We start from the raw sequence: 14,430 nt of genomic DNA, 5'->3' as shown, positions 1-14,430 counted from the left end.
ATACTTTCTCTAGTCAATTTACTATAAACACAAAGAAATTATAAAAAAGTATTTCACATATAATTGTAAATGTAATAATTGTGCCAATTAATGCCCCTACCCTCAAATGATTATGAGAATACAAGCTTATATAAGAATTTCTCATACAAAAATGCTTATTTATTTTGGATTAACATCACTTTCCTACTAGTTTTTCCCTCTTCAATGACCTTCTTGATCTCTTCACTCAGCTTTGAAGCCTTTCCAATGTCCCTGCTTAAAATTTGCAAATTTGATTTACATCAACAAGTAAAAAATGACCAAAGAAAATTCTAAAATCCAAAGAGGAAAAACACAAGTTGAAATATTGAATTAGGTATAAAGAAGTCTTAAATTTAAATCTTACACATAGTTAAATATACATTTTTATATAAATGATGTATGATAAAAAAATATTTTAAGAACAAAGAAAAATTATACATTAAATCTCTCTTCAATTCTTATTAGGGAAAAATATTATTTTAATTCTCAACATTTAGGTTAAATTTTAATTTGGTCTCTAACGTTTTAAACATTTTATTTTTGTTCCAAAAATTTTAAATAGGTTTAATATTATTTTGCCGTTAAATTTGACACTAATAGTTAACGGAATGAGTGATATGTACGTTAATAACGTCATTAGTTAAGTCATATTTTTTTCCATGTGATAGAAAAACATAACCAAAATTTTCTTGGAACACTTTTTTCCTTAATTTCTTTTTTATACAAAACTCTAAATCCTAACAATCAATCATCAACACTTCAAAATCAAAGAAAAATCATTTATATTAGTGATCATTAGTAGATCGATTTTACTTACATATTGAAATCGAATGTTATTAGCTCTTCAATATGTGAATTGTTCGTGTCAAATTTAACGGTGGAACAACATTGAACTCGCCTAAAACTTTTTTAGAATTGAAATAGGACGTTTAAAAAGTTTTGAGACTAAAATAAAACATTTGGAATCAAATTAAAATTCAGTCAAAACCTTAGAAACTAAAATAATACTTTACCCTTCTTATTATACAGAACAAATTAGTAAGTTATAACTTACTTGGTGAAGTTTGCAATTTTTGCCATCTCCCATACATGTAAAGTTTGATCCGAAGTTATTTGATTTTTCTTGTAGAGCTGTCGAAGCATGTCCTTTTGTCTTTCAAATTCGTCTTTTGCTCTGTTTACATTCAAACAATTACTGTGGACTATCTTTCTCACATCTTCAGCAATATTCTCAACCAGTTCATATTCATTCCTGTCACATGGACCCAACATAAGGAAATATGAACCCAAAATATTCGTTAGGAAGATATTTTTTATTGTTTATTTGTATGAATTTAAAAAGAACTGTTTTTTTTTTTTACTTAAAAACAAGTATCATTATCAAAATAAGAGTTACTAATGTTTATTTCTTAACTTAAAAATTATTGTATAATTTACCTTGAAAGTCCATATTACGATTTTAATCTTTACTGGAAAAAAATATTTGATCTTGAATTTGAATGGTAATAACCAAAATCTTTAAGTTAGTAGTCAAATAAATTTAACAATAGTGTTAGAGTGAAAAAAAATACAACCAAAACTTATTTTATTTTTGACTAATTTTTTTTAGAAAAAATATAGGTAGACAATAAAAATATTAAATAATGTGAACAATGGATATATCGAATGTTTAATTTACTACGCGTGCAAATGGTAGCAAAGTCCTTTTTTATTATCAAACATTTTCGAAAACTTAATACTTACATAACTCAAATGACATAATCTTTTTATACTCAGCTGTTGCTACAGAAGTCGTTCAAATCCTCCTATTTTTGAAAAAAAAAACTTGAAAAAAAAGAAAAGTATAGCATACCAACATATTATTATTGCCAACAATAATTAATTATTATGTTTTAAACACATATATAAAGAGACAGATCTAGAAAATATATTTATAAAGACACTTTTATTAAACAGAGTCATAAAAAATACATTTTTATTAGACACATCTACAAAAACATTTCTATTAAATACAGTTATAAATAAGAGTTTGCAGAAGTTGGTAGAAATGCTGTTGGTAACGTAGCGGGATTGAAAAAAAAAAAAAAAAAAACTTAATACTTACATGTTGGCGACGCAGTGCCAGCCTGATAGATTGGCCATTTGTTTCAAGGCGTCCCTCCATGTGGGAACATTTTCAATGCAGTCCTTCTTTTTCATATGCTCTTCAAAAGCCACACCATAACATCCACTTTGATTCCTAACATCAGAGGGGTCCAGATGATAAAATATTGGAAGCACAATCTGATTTCTTGTTCTCTTGCAATCCATTATCTCCGCAACTTCGTCCAAGCACCACTTGGACGAAGCTGTGTGTTCCGATAGAACGATGACCGCAACCGGGGCTTTCCGGATTGCGGAAACAAGTGCTGATGAGATCTCACTGCCTCTTCCCAAATTGAAATCAACGTAGGTATTAACATGTTGCCTTTTGATTGCTCCAAGAAGGTGACTAGTAAAATTGTAGCGAGTGTCGCCACCAAAGCTAAGGAACACATCATAATTTTCATCAGTGTTATTAGTGGCGGTTGTGGCCATCATGGCAGTGATAAAGAAAGAAAGACGAGAACATAGGTTACACATTTTTGTATACTATGTTTGTGAGAGGAAGGTTTCTTCACTTTTAAGGTGTGTGTGAGAGAGTATATATATATATATATATATATATATATCTTGTAGCTACTAGCTAATTATCCGGCCTAAGTTGAACTCTTATGGCCGTCTACATAAGAGTAAATTCTTATTTATTCTTAGGTGAAAACTCGGAGAAAATTGTTTTCATATCAAGTTTGTAATTAAAAACGATTAGATGATTTAAATAGTTTGACTAAATTATTATTTAATAATTTTTTAACTATTAATTTTATATAAAAATAACTTATGTAAATTTCTACTTTATTTTTAACCATGTATTTAGATATAAATATTGATATATATAGGCCACGTGTTATCTAAAAAAAATATTAGTATATCAAAATTAGTTATTATATATTTGTTGTTTAACTTATTTTTAATATATATTTTATACTAATGATTAATTTTAGTAGTTAGTTTTAATATATACTTAAAATAATTGTATATAAAAACTTATAGTTATTCAACGTATATACAAAAATTAATTATTTGTATAAAACATATATTAAAATATACATTAAAGTTATGTAAAATAATACGTATAATTATATATAAATAATATATAATAATTAATTTAGTAGTTAATTTTTAGTATATGTATAGTATTTCTTAAAAACCTATTTGTTAACGAAGATTAAGATAAATAAACAATTTCTTTTGTTGTCTTAGAGACAGGAACTGGTTCTAGCCATTTACTTAATATTTTATTCTATTATATTTCTAGTTTCACTAGCTTTTGTAAGCAACCTAAAAGACAAAATCAAACATAATCTTAAAGAATATTTAGAGTGGGTTTAATATTTTTATTACTTTTTCCAAAATTATTGATTTTTTTCTGAAACATGCATTCAATATAATATACAAATAATATGAGAATTAAAAACATAGCAGTAGTTCTCACATAACTACATAAGTTTTGCCGGCGGATCAGTTTCTTGGAAAATTTCCAGGAAATGTTTATAACGTACAAAAAGTCGGCAGAAATTTAACAAAAGTGCATTTTATCATCTATTTTGTTGCTTGTTTTTTATCAAATATATTCTAGAAAGGAAAACGCATGGAAGTTACAATACTTCCTTTCGTCAAGATGGCAGTGTAAGAAGGTAATAGTAATAATTCATTCTTATGTCATTTTTCTTCAGATAACAATTAATGATACTTGAAAAGAACATCAATCATGGGTTCTCAGTTCTCACACAATTTAAATTTGTTATCAAACATGTAAACCCGATAGCCAAATTGCCGAAATAGCCATGTTAGTAATGCTTACTATAATTATAAGAATAATTATAAGAATAAGTATAGGGAGCTAATGGCCTAAGCGTACAATGTGTACAATGGAGGTTTAAGAAGTATTAGAGATATCACCATTAGTGTTACATTGTCCTGTCAGATTACGTTTTTGATATGAGTGGTTTCATGATATGGTATTAGAGTTCTAAATCCGAAAGGTCGAGAATTTGATCATTGGTGAACCCCAAAATCAGTTTAAGCTTTTGGGATGAGTGGTTTTATGACATGAAATGTTTATTAGCCCATTGTACACATTGTACGCTTAGGCCATTGACTCCCTAGCAGTACTCTAATTATAATTATTAACAACAATTGTCTCATATTTTTGGCATCTTATAATATATTATGTGGTATGGATAACTTAGGTAGTTCCTTCCTCATCCGTCAATTGCACGGAGTTGAATTATTTTGTCACCTTCTCGAATTGGAATGATCCCCACATATATCAAACTATTCTCCCAATACATACAAAAATAAATATACAAATGATAATTTACATTTTAAAATTATCCATAATCATAATAATTAAATTTAAAGCACAAACAATAATAAATATATACATTACATAGTAGAAATATAAAACTGTTTAACAAAATCATGTTTTAATTATTTTTTCTTATAATAATAAAGCATTTACTAATAAAGTATTTTTTGATGAAATGTAAAATTAATTGAAATCTTTATTTAGAAAGTAATTGAATATAAAGTGAAACTATTATTATTATTATTATTATTATTATTATTGAGTGATATAAATATATTTCATATGACCAAAATTTAATTGAGTATATAAAAAAATTACAATTTAATAACAGTTTTAAAATAACATATTTAGCACACAATTAGTGATAGAAATATTTTTGGTTTGTTAAAATTAATTCTTAATATAAAAATGCACCATGAGTAACAAACCTTAAAAAAATAAAAAAATAAACAAATCCTATGATTGAGGTAGTACGTTGTAAAGCTAGCATTGAATATGGCAATAATCAGATTACAAAAGATCTAAATTCGAGTTTATGGAACATGCTTGTTTACAGTACATTCACGCAGTCATGCTCATATGCATTTGAATTTTGAGCTCCTAAGTATAATAAAGGCAGTTACATTTAGGTCCTTTGCATTCACTGAATTTAAACTTACCTATTTTGTAGGAACTTCTTTGTGTGCCTTAAATGAGAGAATAACGTTCCATACCAAAGATATAACATTAGCAGCAAGAACCTGAAATTATTTCCACAAGTTTCTTTACACTCAGCAGTATCACTAGAAAATGGAAGACTAGAGAGAAGAACACTGAAGAAAATTATAGATATATGGAAGACTAGAAAATGCCTTTGATAACTCCATTCACACACATGATAACTTCTCAATGGGCCTACTTCGAAAATAATTCTAAGTTCACACATAGTAAATATGGGAATATGACTAACATGCCATCTACTCGCTTAGACTGCATTTGGATACTATTTTTGAGATAGAAATACATAAACCATTGACACAAAATTCAAATGCAACCTTTGAAAATGACAAATGGGATATCAAGTCATGTGTATACTTGATACAAACCCATTATTAAGGCAGAATTGTTTTATACATGAAAGGAGTATTGAGCCAGCTTAAGTCCAATTGAAATGAGTACCATACTGAAATAACAGAAAGGGTCAGAATAGAAGCGACGGAGTGAAGGAGGGAAATTCAGTTGGCATGTTGTTAGTGGATTGTGTGAGGAGAGATGATAAGAATATACAAAATTTATTCAGTTTCCTCTTATTTTCTGATTCCAGTCTTAACAGAATACTTTTAAAATGAAGGGACCAACAAGATGCATCCCAAATATCCAAACATGTTGCAAGATATGAAGAAAGAAATGAAAAACAAACATGTCTTCCTCATGTACTATAATGTCTATTATTGTTCAACTAATAAAAGGACAAAAAGTTTGATCTATGCCTCTGTTTCTCACGTACAATTGTATATTATTGTTCAGCGAATAAAAGGGTAAATGATGTGAGTTCGGCATGTCAAATGGCTAGAAAATACCTATTCTGAGAATCCCGATATTTATTCGGTGCAATTGACTAAATAAAAAAGGATGAAGTTGAAGGGAAAAAAGGGTAGAAAACTAGCATTCCCCGGCTGGTTGCCTATATTGTTAACTCTAACACGTTTCAAAGTGATGAACAAATTGTCAAAATCTCAATTTGCATATATGGTCTGGTTTGTAAGCCTAACCTGGAATTGCTGTGGAACAAATCTGAAGTTGAGAAATTGAAAAGGTATCCATAATTGCCAATTTGCCACAACAGATGAAAACCACTCCTGCAGCATGAAATTTGAGGACGAGTAAGCATTATTCAAAATAACAATGAAATACACCTCTTTGTATACATGTTTTTTACACGAATATTCAAGTAAAAACCAATAACAGCACCTGTTTAAGTTTGGATACAGCTTGTGATGGCCCTCCCTCAAGTGTCACCAATGTAGCTAAGAAAACCCCAATAAATGTGGGAGCAAATAAGAACTGCAATCATATTTCACCAAGCTCAAAATTAAAATAGCAAATTGAGCAAAATAGTTAACATTTGATACAAAGTCGTAATAGACAGTAGGTTGGGGGCGCCAATGGAAATATCCCACCTGATCAATTACAAGCCGCAATAGTACACCTGATGCTCCAGGTAGTGTAACCAGTTTACTCAGATACAAGTACCTAAAGATCTCACAGCAAATGTCCAGAAAGAATGATGAATTGTTATTTCTGAGCATTATTTAAAAAATCATCACATTCAAAAGACTTTAAGGAGAGAGTCGAATTTTGGGCATGATAACATTACCAGAAATGCAGTGTTGGACCTACTAAGATAAAACCAAGCAGAGTGAAAATGAATGTCCTCTTCAAGTCTATAGACTGCGATTGGTCTATTACAAGCTGCAGCAAATAAAATGAATATATTTAGAGAGTACATAGATTACGAGATTTCAAAAAGTAAATTAATGATTTCTTTTGCTATTTCTAATACTTTAACAATGTTGTTACCTATCATCCATTAGGATTACGTAAATTTGAGCTTAATTCTGATAACTTATCTTATATATCTCATCAATTTCACAAAAGGTTTGAGCAAATGCAGATGAACATTGTTGTATATTTACCTGGCAAATCAAATCTCCAATTAATGTCAAAATTGCAGATGTTATAGCTTTTACTGCAACAGGGTATTTTTCAAGAAGAGCCAAATACCTGTGCCAAAGTCATGTTAGATTTTGTGAAACCAAGATCTGTATATGCCGAAACACCAAGAATAAAGCCACTTAGGAAAGGGTGGCAATATTCCGAAACTTCTTTTATTATTCAACTGATGTAATTAACCTTATACAGATAAATGACATGATAATTTTAACAATTTATGCCCAATACAGAGCAGGATAAGATTCATATTTTCTCTGTTAGATCCCCTAATGAACATGAAATATGCATTTCTTAATCTACCACACTCAAGCCATCTAATACAATCAAAACACTAACAATGTAGTAGCTATCTATATATAAATTTAAAAAATGAAGCCACAGTCACTAATCATGAAGACCATACATCCACGCTACCAACTAGCATAAATTCATGAGCATGAAAAATAAAATGAAATAAAATCCACTACCACACTATGATAACAATTATCAGTCAAGTCAATATTCTGAACTGCAATTCGTTCCAATTTTCAGTCACATTAGTTCATATTTTGTTTAACTTGTTTTGCATCCAAAACAGTTTAAAATCAAAATCTTCTTCTTCTCCTCTTTTTTCATCTCTAGAAAGAAGAAACTAATCCAATCCAGAAATTACAAACAAAAACATTTCAGAGAAAAAATTAACTAGGCAAAGAATAACGATCCTCGTGTTTGATTTACCATGACAAGAAGGACCACTTATCTTCTCCACCTGCTCCTTCTCCTCCTTCTCCTCCTCCGCCACCTCCGCCGGAGCCGGAATTGGGGCCGCGAGGGCCACGTGGCCCGCCGGAAGCGTTGTCGGGTAACGCAGAGAGGCGGGAAGTGCAGGAGCGGAATTGAGGTTTGAAGTGAGGGAGGGAGCAGGTGGAGGTGAGAGATTGGGTTGGTTGAAGGAATATTCGAGAAGGAAGAGGAGGTGGTTGTGGCGGTCGAGATGAGAGAGTGGTGAAGGCACGCCTCAAGAGTAGGGACTTGTGTGCCACTGACGCCATTTTTCAACGCCTCACAGTCACGGTTTTAGCGGGTTTTGCTGCGTTTACTCTTCTTAAAAAGACACTGCTTCCCCAGTCAGTATTTGAGTGCTGCCGCCCTAAGTAAGCTCAGCTAGTAAGCCGAGAGCTGAGCTAAGATGAGCTGAGTCTAAGCTGAGTCTCACCAGCTGATACTTATATGTATGGATTTGGATCCTCTAAAGTTTGAATTTCACTTTAAAGAATAAAGTGTGATCTTCTACCCTTGAATAGTTTCTCTTTCATATTTATTATTGGTCCCACCTATAAAATTAATGGTGAAAGATCACACTTTACTCTCTAAAGTGAAATTCAAACTTTAGAGGATCCAAATCCTGTCCATTTATTTTTGAAAAGAAGACAAGATAAGATACAAAAAACAATACATAAAAAGCAAAGATTATAAAATTTGGTGTTCTTGTATTCTATTTAGTAATAAAGTATTTATTCTCATCTTTTTCATTCAAAAAATTTAAGAAGAAAATATAATAATAAAAAGTATAACTATGAAAAATTAACAAGAATAATGAAAGAAAAGCTAAAAAATAAGTTATGTCTCTCGTTACTATCTTTGTGTCCTTCCTATCACGATGGATACAAAATATACTAATTTAGTGTCTCTGGACACAATATCTCTGGATACAATGTCCCGTCCCTGTAAACAAACACAACCATATAAGTGTTGTTTTTGGTGGTCACAATTATTTGGTGGCTAGGCTAGTTATGATATCATGACATATTACAAGATTTATTCGCAGTCTCCGTCAATGGTCTTTGGCGTAGCTGTGTAGAGGAATGTTATCCCCTCTATTTTCATGAGATCCTATTTTCTATACGAGTAGAGCTGTAAATATTCATTCTATTCAAAAACAGCAAAATTTTATAAAAAACCACTAAACAAAAGACGATGACTTCTTCGAACTAATGCGACGGGGGGACGCGACAGGGAAGCAGAGTACAATAGAAAATGAGATGGGAGAAGCGCTAGTGAATAAGAAAATTACGAAAAGGAGAACGAACACACCCTCGAAGAGGATAAAGAACGCCGCGAACAGAAAGAACATGGTGAGGGTTGACGATGTGATGAGAGGTGACGGTGAGGTGAGAAGAGAGATTGGCAGGGGGTGGCTGCAAAGAGGTTAGATGGAATATAGACGGCGTCAGGAATCTCTGAATTAAAGAATGGTTATGCAAATGATGATTAGGAATTTAGGGTATATATATAGCATGTGAAATGACTAAAAAATATATATGAGATATAAACTATTAATGACAATAAAGTATATTTATGAAGTTCGGAGATTAATGAGAATGGGGCGGAGATTCCGCTCGGATCTCCACACTTACCTCTAGAGAATTTTGTCCCCCTTTCAATTCCTGCAAATAAATTAAAAAAAAAAAAATCACAGTCAAATTTTATTTAAAACAGTCTCCACAAAAATTTCTGCGTTTCGAAGAATTTTGTCAATCCTATTTCTCAAGATACAGTAAATTTTCTAAATATATACGGAGGTATTTTTAATCACCCATCACACTAGCTCGTAGTGCCTTCATAGTCTCCTTCTGAGTGTCTCTTCGTTTCTTCTTCCTCTATTTTTGCCACCTAATTACGTTCTAATCCTTGCATTTGTTAATATTCTGCTTCGAGAAAAACCCAAATCAGCCCCTGACAATTACTTCGAAAGACAACGAGGTCCCTGACAAAAAAAAACTCCAATCCGGTCCCTGACAAAAAAAATTCAATTCGGTCCCTGACAATTACCTCGAAAGGACAACGAGGCCCCTGTGCCAAAAAAAATCAATGTTATTTTGGCATAGAGACTAATTAGTCCAAAATAAAAAACTACCAGAGATCGAATTAGGTGTTTTTTTTTTTGGGAGCCTCGTTGTCCTTTCGAAATAATTATCAGGAGTTGGATGATGTATTCACTCTTCTGCTTCTTTTCTAAGCGATAATCTCTTCTCTAGTTCGAGTACAATGCCATTTCAAATGATTAATTATATTTCACTTATGATAAAGGGTTTCAGATTTTTGTGTCATTAACAACTTCCTTCATTACATATGTCCTAGTAACTTAATTGTTGCAAATTTTCTAATAATAATTTAAAAAGATCCATCTCTCATACACAAATAAAGCCAATTAGTCAATTATACTCTCTTCTTTAATTTCTATTATTCCCAAAACTGCTACATTCAAGTTTCTCCTACATTTTCAACATGATGGAATTTTAAGCTGACATTCAAAACTAAAACAACCATCTTCATAATATAGGGCATTAGATTCATTTCCTTGTCTTTATCACCTACGTTGGTAAATCTTCAAAATGCCGTCGATTATAATCTACTTTCAAACAATCAGAGTTACGGCTGTGTATGCAATCAGAGTTATGATCTCAAAATCAAAGTTATGTCAACGCACAAGCAATTTGTGCATATGAAAATTGAAAACAATCAGCGGAGGACATGGAGCCTTACGGCTGTGTATGCAAGTCCACAGGAAGCACAAAGAAAAGAAATGTGGGAGCTTTTGCACAACATCTCAAGAAACATGAACTTACCGTGGCTGATGATAGGTGATTTCAATGACATCGCAGAGCAAAGTGAGAAGAAAGGAGGAGGGGGAAATGATGCCTATGCGTGTAGACGTTTCAGAGGCTGGATTGACAAATGCAACCTCATAGACGTAGGTTATTCAGGATCAAGATTCACATGGAAGGGGGGAATAAGAGAAGGCCAAGAAAGAGTTTATAAAAGGCTGGATCGAGCTTTATGCAACTCAGAGTGGCGAACAAATTTTTCAAATGCATTTGTGGAGGTGCTGCCAAGAATACAATCAGACCATCACCCTTTGTTGCTACACACAAGACCTGAGACTAGTATCCAAGGAGAGAGACCTTTCAGGTATGAAGCCATGTGGAATACACATGAAGACCTCCCAAATGTTATTAGAAGTGCTTGGAATAATGAGTATGACTTTCCAGTAGCCTTAAACAATTTAACTGAAAGTCTGAAAAAATGGAATAATGAAACTTTTGGTAACATATTTCGAAAGAAGAGGAGGCTTTTGAATAGAATTCAAGGGATACAAAAATCCAGGCTTTATGGTAGGAATAAGTTTCTTGATGGGCTGGAAAAAGACCTTTCGGAGGAATTGGAAAAAATCCTTGATCAAGAGGAGATCTTCTGGCTACAAAAATCCAGACAAAAGTGGCTAGTAGAAGGAGATAGAAACACTAAATATTTTCACACAAAAACTCTGGTGCGCAGAAGGAAGAACAAGATAGTGAAGCTGAGGAACAATAATGGTATCTGGTGTGAAGAGGTAGAAGCTGTCAAATCGATAGTCTCAAATTTTTTCACTGACCTATACCGAGATGAAAGACCAAAGCGCCCCACTATTCGATGCAGCTGGCAATATAAAAGATTGGAAGAAGAACAGAAACAGATGTTAGAAAGAATGCCCATTCCAAGTGAGATTGAAGAAGCTATCCACAGCATAGGTTCTCTAAAGGCGCCTGGAGAAGATGGATACCCTGCGTTGTTCTTTAAAGAAAATTGGAAGGTCCTCCAATGCTCCATCTGTGCTTTCATTCAGAAACTATGGCAAGACCCCCCCTCAATACAACAGGTAAACCAAACTCTTCTAACACTTATACCCAAGATCAACCAACCTGAATTTGTCTCTCAATTTCGACCCATAGCCCTATGCAATGTGATATATAAGTGTTTGAGCAAAATTCTGGTCAAAAGGATAAAGCCCACTTTGAATGAAAGAATTGCTCCGAATCAGTCAAGTTTCATTCCAAGTCGGCTAATCCATGACAATATCATCATTGCAAAAGAAATGGTTCATACCATGGGAAAAATGAAGGGGAAAAATTCATTTATGGCTATCAAAATTGATTTTGAGAAAGCTTATGATCGTTTGAACTGGTGTTTCTTGGAAAAATGTTGCTTGGAGTATGGAATGTCGGAAAAAACTATTTCCATCATCATGCAGTGTGTATCATCAGTTTCCTTCAAGATCTTGTGGAACGGCGAGAAACTTGATATGTTCAAGCCAAGTAGAGGACTAAGGCAAGGGGATCCTCTGTCCCCTTACCTTTTTGTCATCGCCATGGACAAGCTCTCGCAACTCATAGAAGAGACCGTTACAAAAGGAAAGTGGATACCAATGAAAGCGGGACAAAGAGGACCTCAAATATCACACCTTCTCTTTGCTGATGATCTCTTGCTGTTTGCGGAAGCAACGGAAAATCAAATGAAAGTTGTGCTTGAAACTCTAGACGAATTTGGAGCTGCATCGGGGTTCAAAATCAATGCAGAAAAGACATCCATTCTATTCTCTAAAAACGTCCCCAACTGCAAAAGAGTAGGCATAAAGGAGATATGCGGCTTCCAGGAAGTGCCATGTCTAGGAAGATACTTAGGTGCTTACCTGACAAACAAACGAAAGAAGAAGGAAGACTTTAAAAGCATTATTGAAAGAACAAATAGCAAATTAAAAGGATGGAAGGCCAATTGCCTATCCTTAGCAGGGCGCATCACTCTTGCACAAACTGTAATCAGCCCAATGCTCAATTTTGATATGTTACATACAAAAATTCCCATTGGAATTTGCAATGAAGTGGAAAAATGCCAGAGAAAATTTATTTGGGGAGAAAACTCAAACACACGAAAACTGCATGCTGTGAAATGGGACACTCTCTGTAAAACAAAAATAAATGGGGGCCTAGGCATGAGAAAGCTTCATATCATGAATGATGCCTTTTTTATGAAACAAGTATGGAGGTTAATGCACGAAAGAGAGACACTGTGGGCGAAAGTCCTTTTCAATAAATATGGAAGGGGAAAAGATTCAATCCTGAACATGGAAAATAGGGCATCTGACTCAAAGTTTTGGAGAGATTTGATAAAGATCAAAGAAGACATGAAAGAGAACCTGAGGTTTTCTATTGGAAATGGTAAGTCGACTTCTCTATGGAGAGATAAGTGGTTGTATCATGAAAATGCTCTTATTGAGGATGTACAGGAAATAAACGCTTCCCTTCTCAATATGAAAGTGGCTGATGCAGTGTTAGAAAATGGAGAATGGAACTTGGAATTTCTAAGGGAGCTCATTCCTGAAGACAAAATTTTAAAGATTACTGCATGCCATCCCCCGAAAGAGAGCCTAGGTGAGGACAAGATCATGTGGAGTCCCTCCGAAGATAGAAACTTCACAGTAGCCAGTGCTTATAAAACACTCTCGCAAGCAAATGAAAATCAAGACCAAACCTGGAATCTTATATGGAAATGGAAGGGCCCCCAGCGTATAAAATGTTTTATGTGGTTAGCAACTCAAAACAAGCTGATGACCTCAGAAAGAAGACAGAAGATCTTTGGTGCAAATCCAAACTGCCACCGATGTCCCAATAATCCAGAAACACTACTCCACACATTAAGGGACTGCACAGAAGCATCAAGAATTTGGCGGCAGTTAGTGAAACCCTCTCACATAACCACTTTCTATAGAGCTCCCTTCGAGACATGGATCCGCTGGAATCTTACAGTGGAAATCGGTGCTAATGCACAGCCATGGCTGTCCCAATTTGTTGTGACTTGCTGGTGGCTATGGAAATGGAGGAATAAGGAGATCTTTGACCCCCCTTTTAGAAGACCAAACAATGCACATTTATGGATTAAAGAATATCTGCAAAGGATCAATAATGCTTTTGAAAAAGTCAATATCCTTAAAGGAGCACAGAAGAAAAAAGAAATACATATTGCATGGCAACCTCCCGAGGATGGATGGCTAAAAATCAATACTGACGGAGCAGTCTCACAGGAGCACCGTATAGCAGGGTGTGGAGGCTTGATTCGGGATAGCCGTGGAAGATGGATAGCGGGGTTCTTGGCGAATATTGGCAAAGGAACAGCATTCACGGCAGAAGCTTGGGGAATTCTCCATGGATTGAAACTAGCTTGGGATTTGGGATTCAAAAAAATCATTCTAAAAACTGATTCAAAAATTGCGTTCCAAATTCTCAGCAAAAGAGAAGAAAGGGACAATCATCCGGAAACAATTATAAGAAGCATCAGCCAGTTAATACAAAGAGACTGGAATGTAAAACTCTGTCATACATATAGGGAAGGAAACAAAAGCGCCGACTGGCTTGCGAAGGAAAGTTTACAAGCATGCCTTGGATTTCATTTCA

At 33.7% G+C, this 14,430-nt stretch overlaps 2 protein-coding genes across 4 annotated transcripts in view; one reads left to right on the top strand and one right to left on the bottom strand.

Moving 5' to 3' along the window:
* The window catches only part of LOC107622947 (G-type lectin S-receptor-like serine/threonine-protein kinase At1g34300), a 194,659-nt gene that overhangs the window by 16,223 nt on the left and 164,006 nt on the right, over positions 1-14,430 (top strand). The window lies entirely within an intron of this gene.
* On the bottom strand, positions 73-8,283 carry LOC107623999 (protein sym-1). Of its 3 annotated transcripts, XM_016326426.3 has the most exons (8): positions 7,901-8,278; positions 7,147-7,234; positions 6,828-6,922; positions 6,631-6,703; positions 6,422-6,514; positions 6,223-6,309; positions 5,131-5,211; positions 4,003-4,437 (listed from the first exon to the last, which is right to left on the bottom strand). In XM_016326426.3, exons 1-7 carry the CDS (start codon positions 8,212-8,214, stop codon positions 5,131-5,133), a joined length of 831 nt encoding a protein of 276 aa, XP_016181912.1. In that variant the 5' UTR covers positions 8,215-8,278; the 3' UTR covers positions 4,003-4,437. The 3 variants fall into 3 exon arrangements, with proteins under 3 accessions (XP_088342637.1, XP_016181912.1, XP_016181911.1); XM_016326425.3 differs by lacking the exon at positions 4,003-4,437 and having other exon boundaries at positions 4,934-5,211; positions 7,901-8,283; XM_088486511.1 differs by lacking the exons at positions 4,003-4,437; positions 6,631-6,703; positions 6,828-6,922; positions 7,147-7,234; positions 7,901-8,278 and adding exons at positions 73-252; positions 1,076-1,273; positions 2,126-2,545 and having other exon boundaries at positions 6,422-6,472.

Source organism: Arachis ipaensis, chromosome B10, assembly GCF_059453495.1.
Source record: "Arachis ipaensis isolate K30076 ecotype BB chromosome B10, ASM5945349v1, whole genome shotgun sequence".
Taxonomy (NCBI): Eukaryota; Viridiplantae; Streptophyta; class Magnoliopsida; order Fabales; family Fabaceae; genus Arachis; species Arachis ipaensis.
Note: the sequence above shows the minus strand (reverse complement) of the source record. Positions and strands in the feature narration are given on the sequence as shown.

Coding starts and splice junctions, on each gene's coding strand:
- LOC107623999 (XM_016326425.3), bottom strand. CDS start 8,214: ATGGCGTCAGTGGCACACAAGTCCCTACTCTTGAGGCGTGCCTTCACC. Junction 7,235..7,900: donor AAGTGGTCCTTCTTGTCATG/GTAAATCAAACA, acceptor ACTTTGGCACAG/GTATTTGGCTCTTCTTGAAA. Junction 6,704..6,827: donor GGTCCAACACTGCATTTCTG/GTAATGTTATCA, acceptor TGAGATCTTTAG/GTACTTGTATCTGAGTAAAC.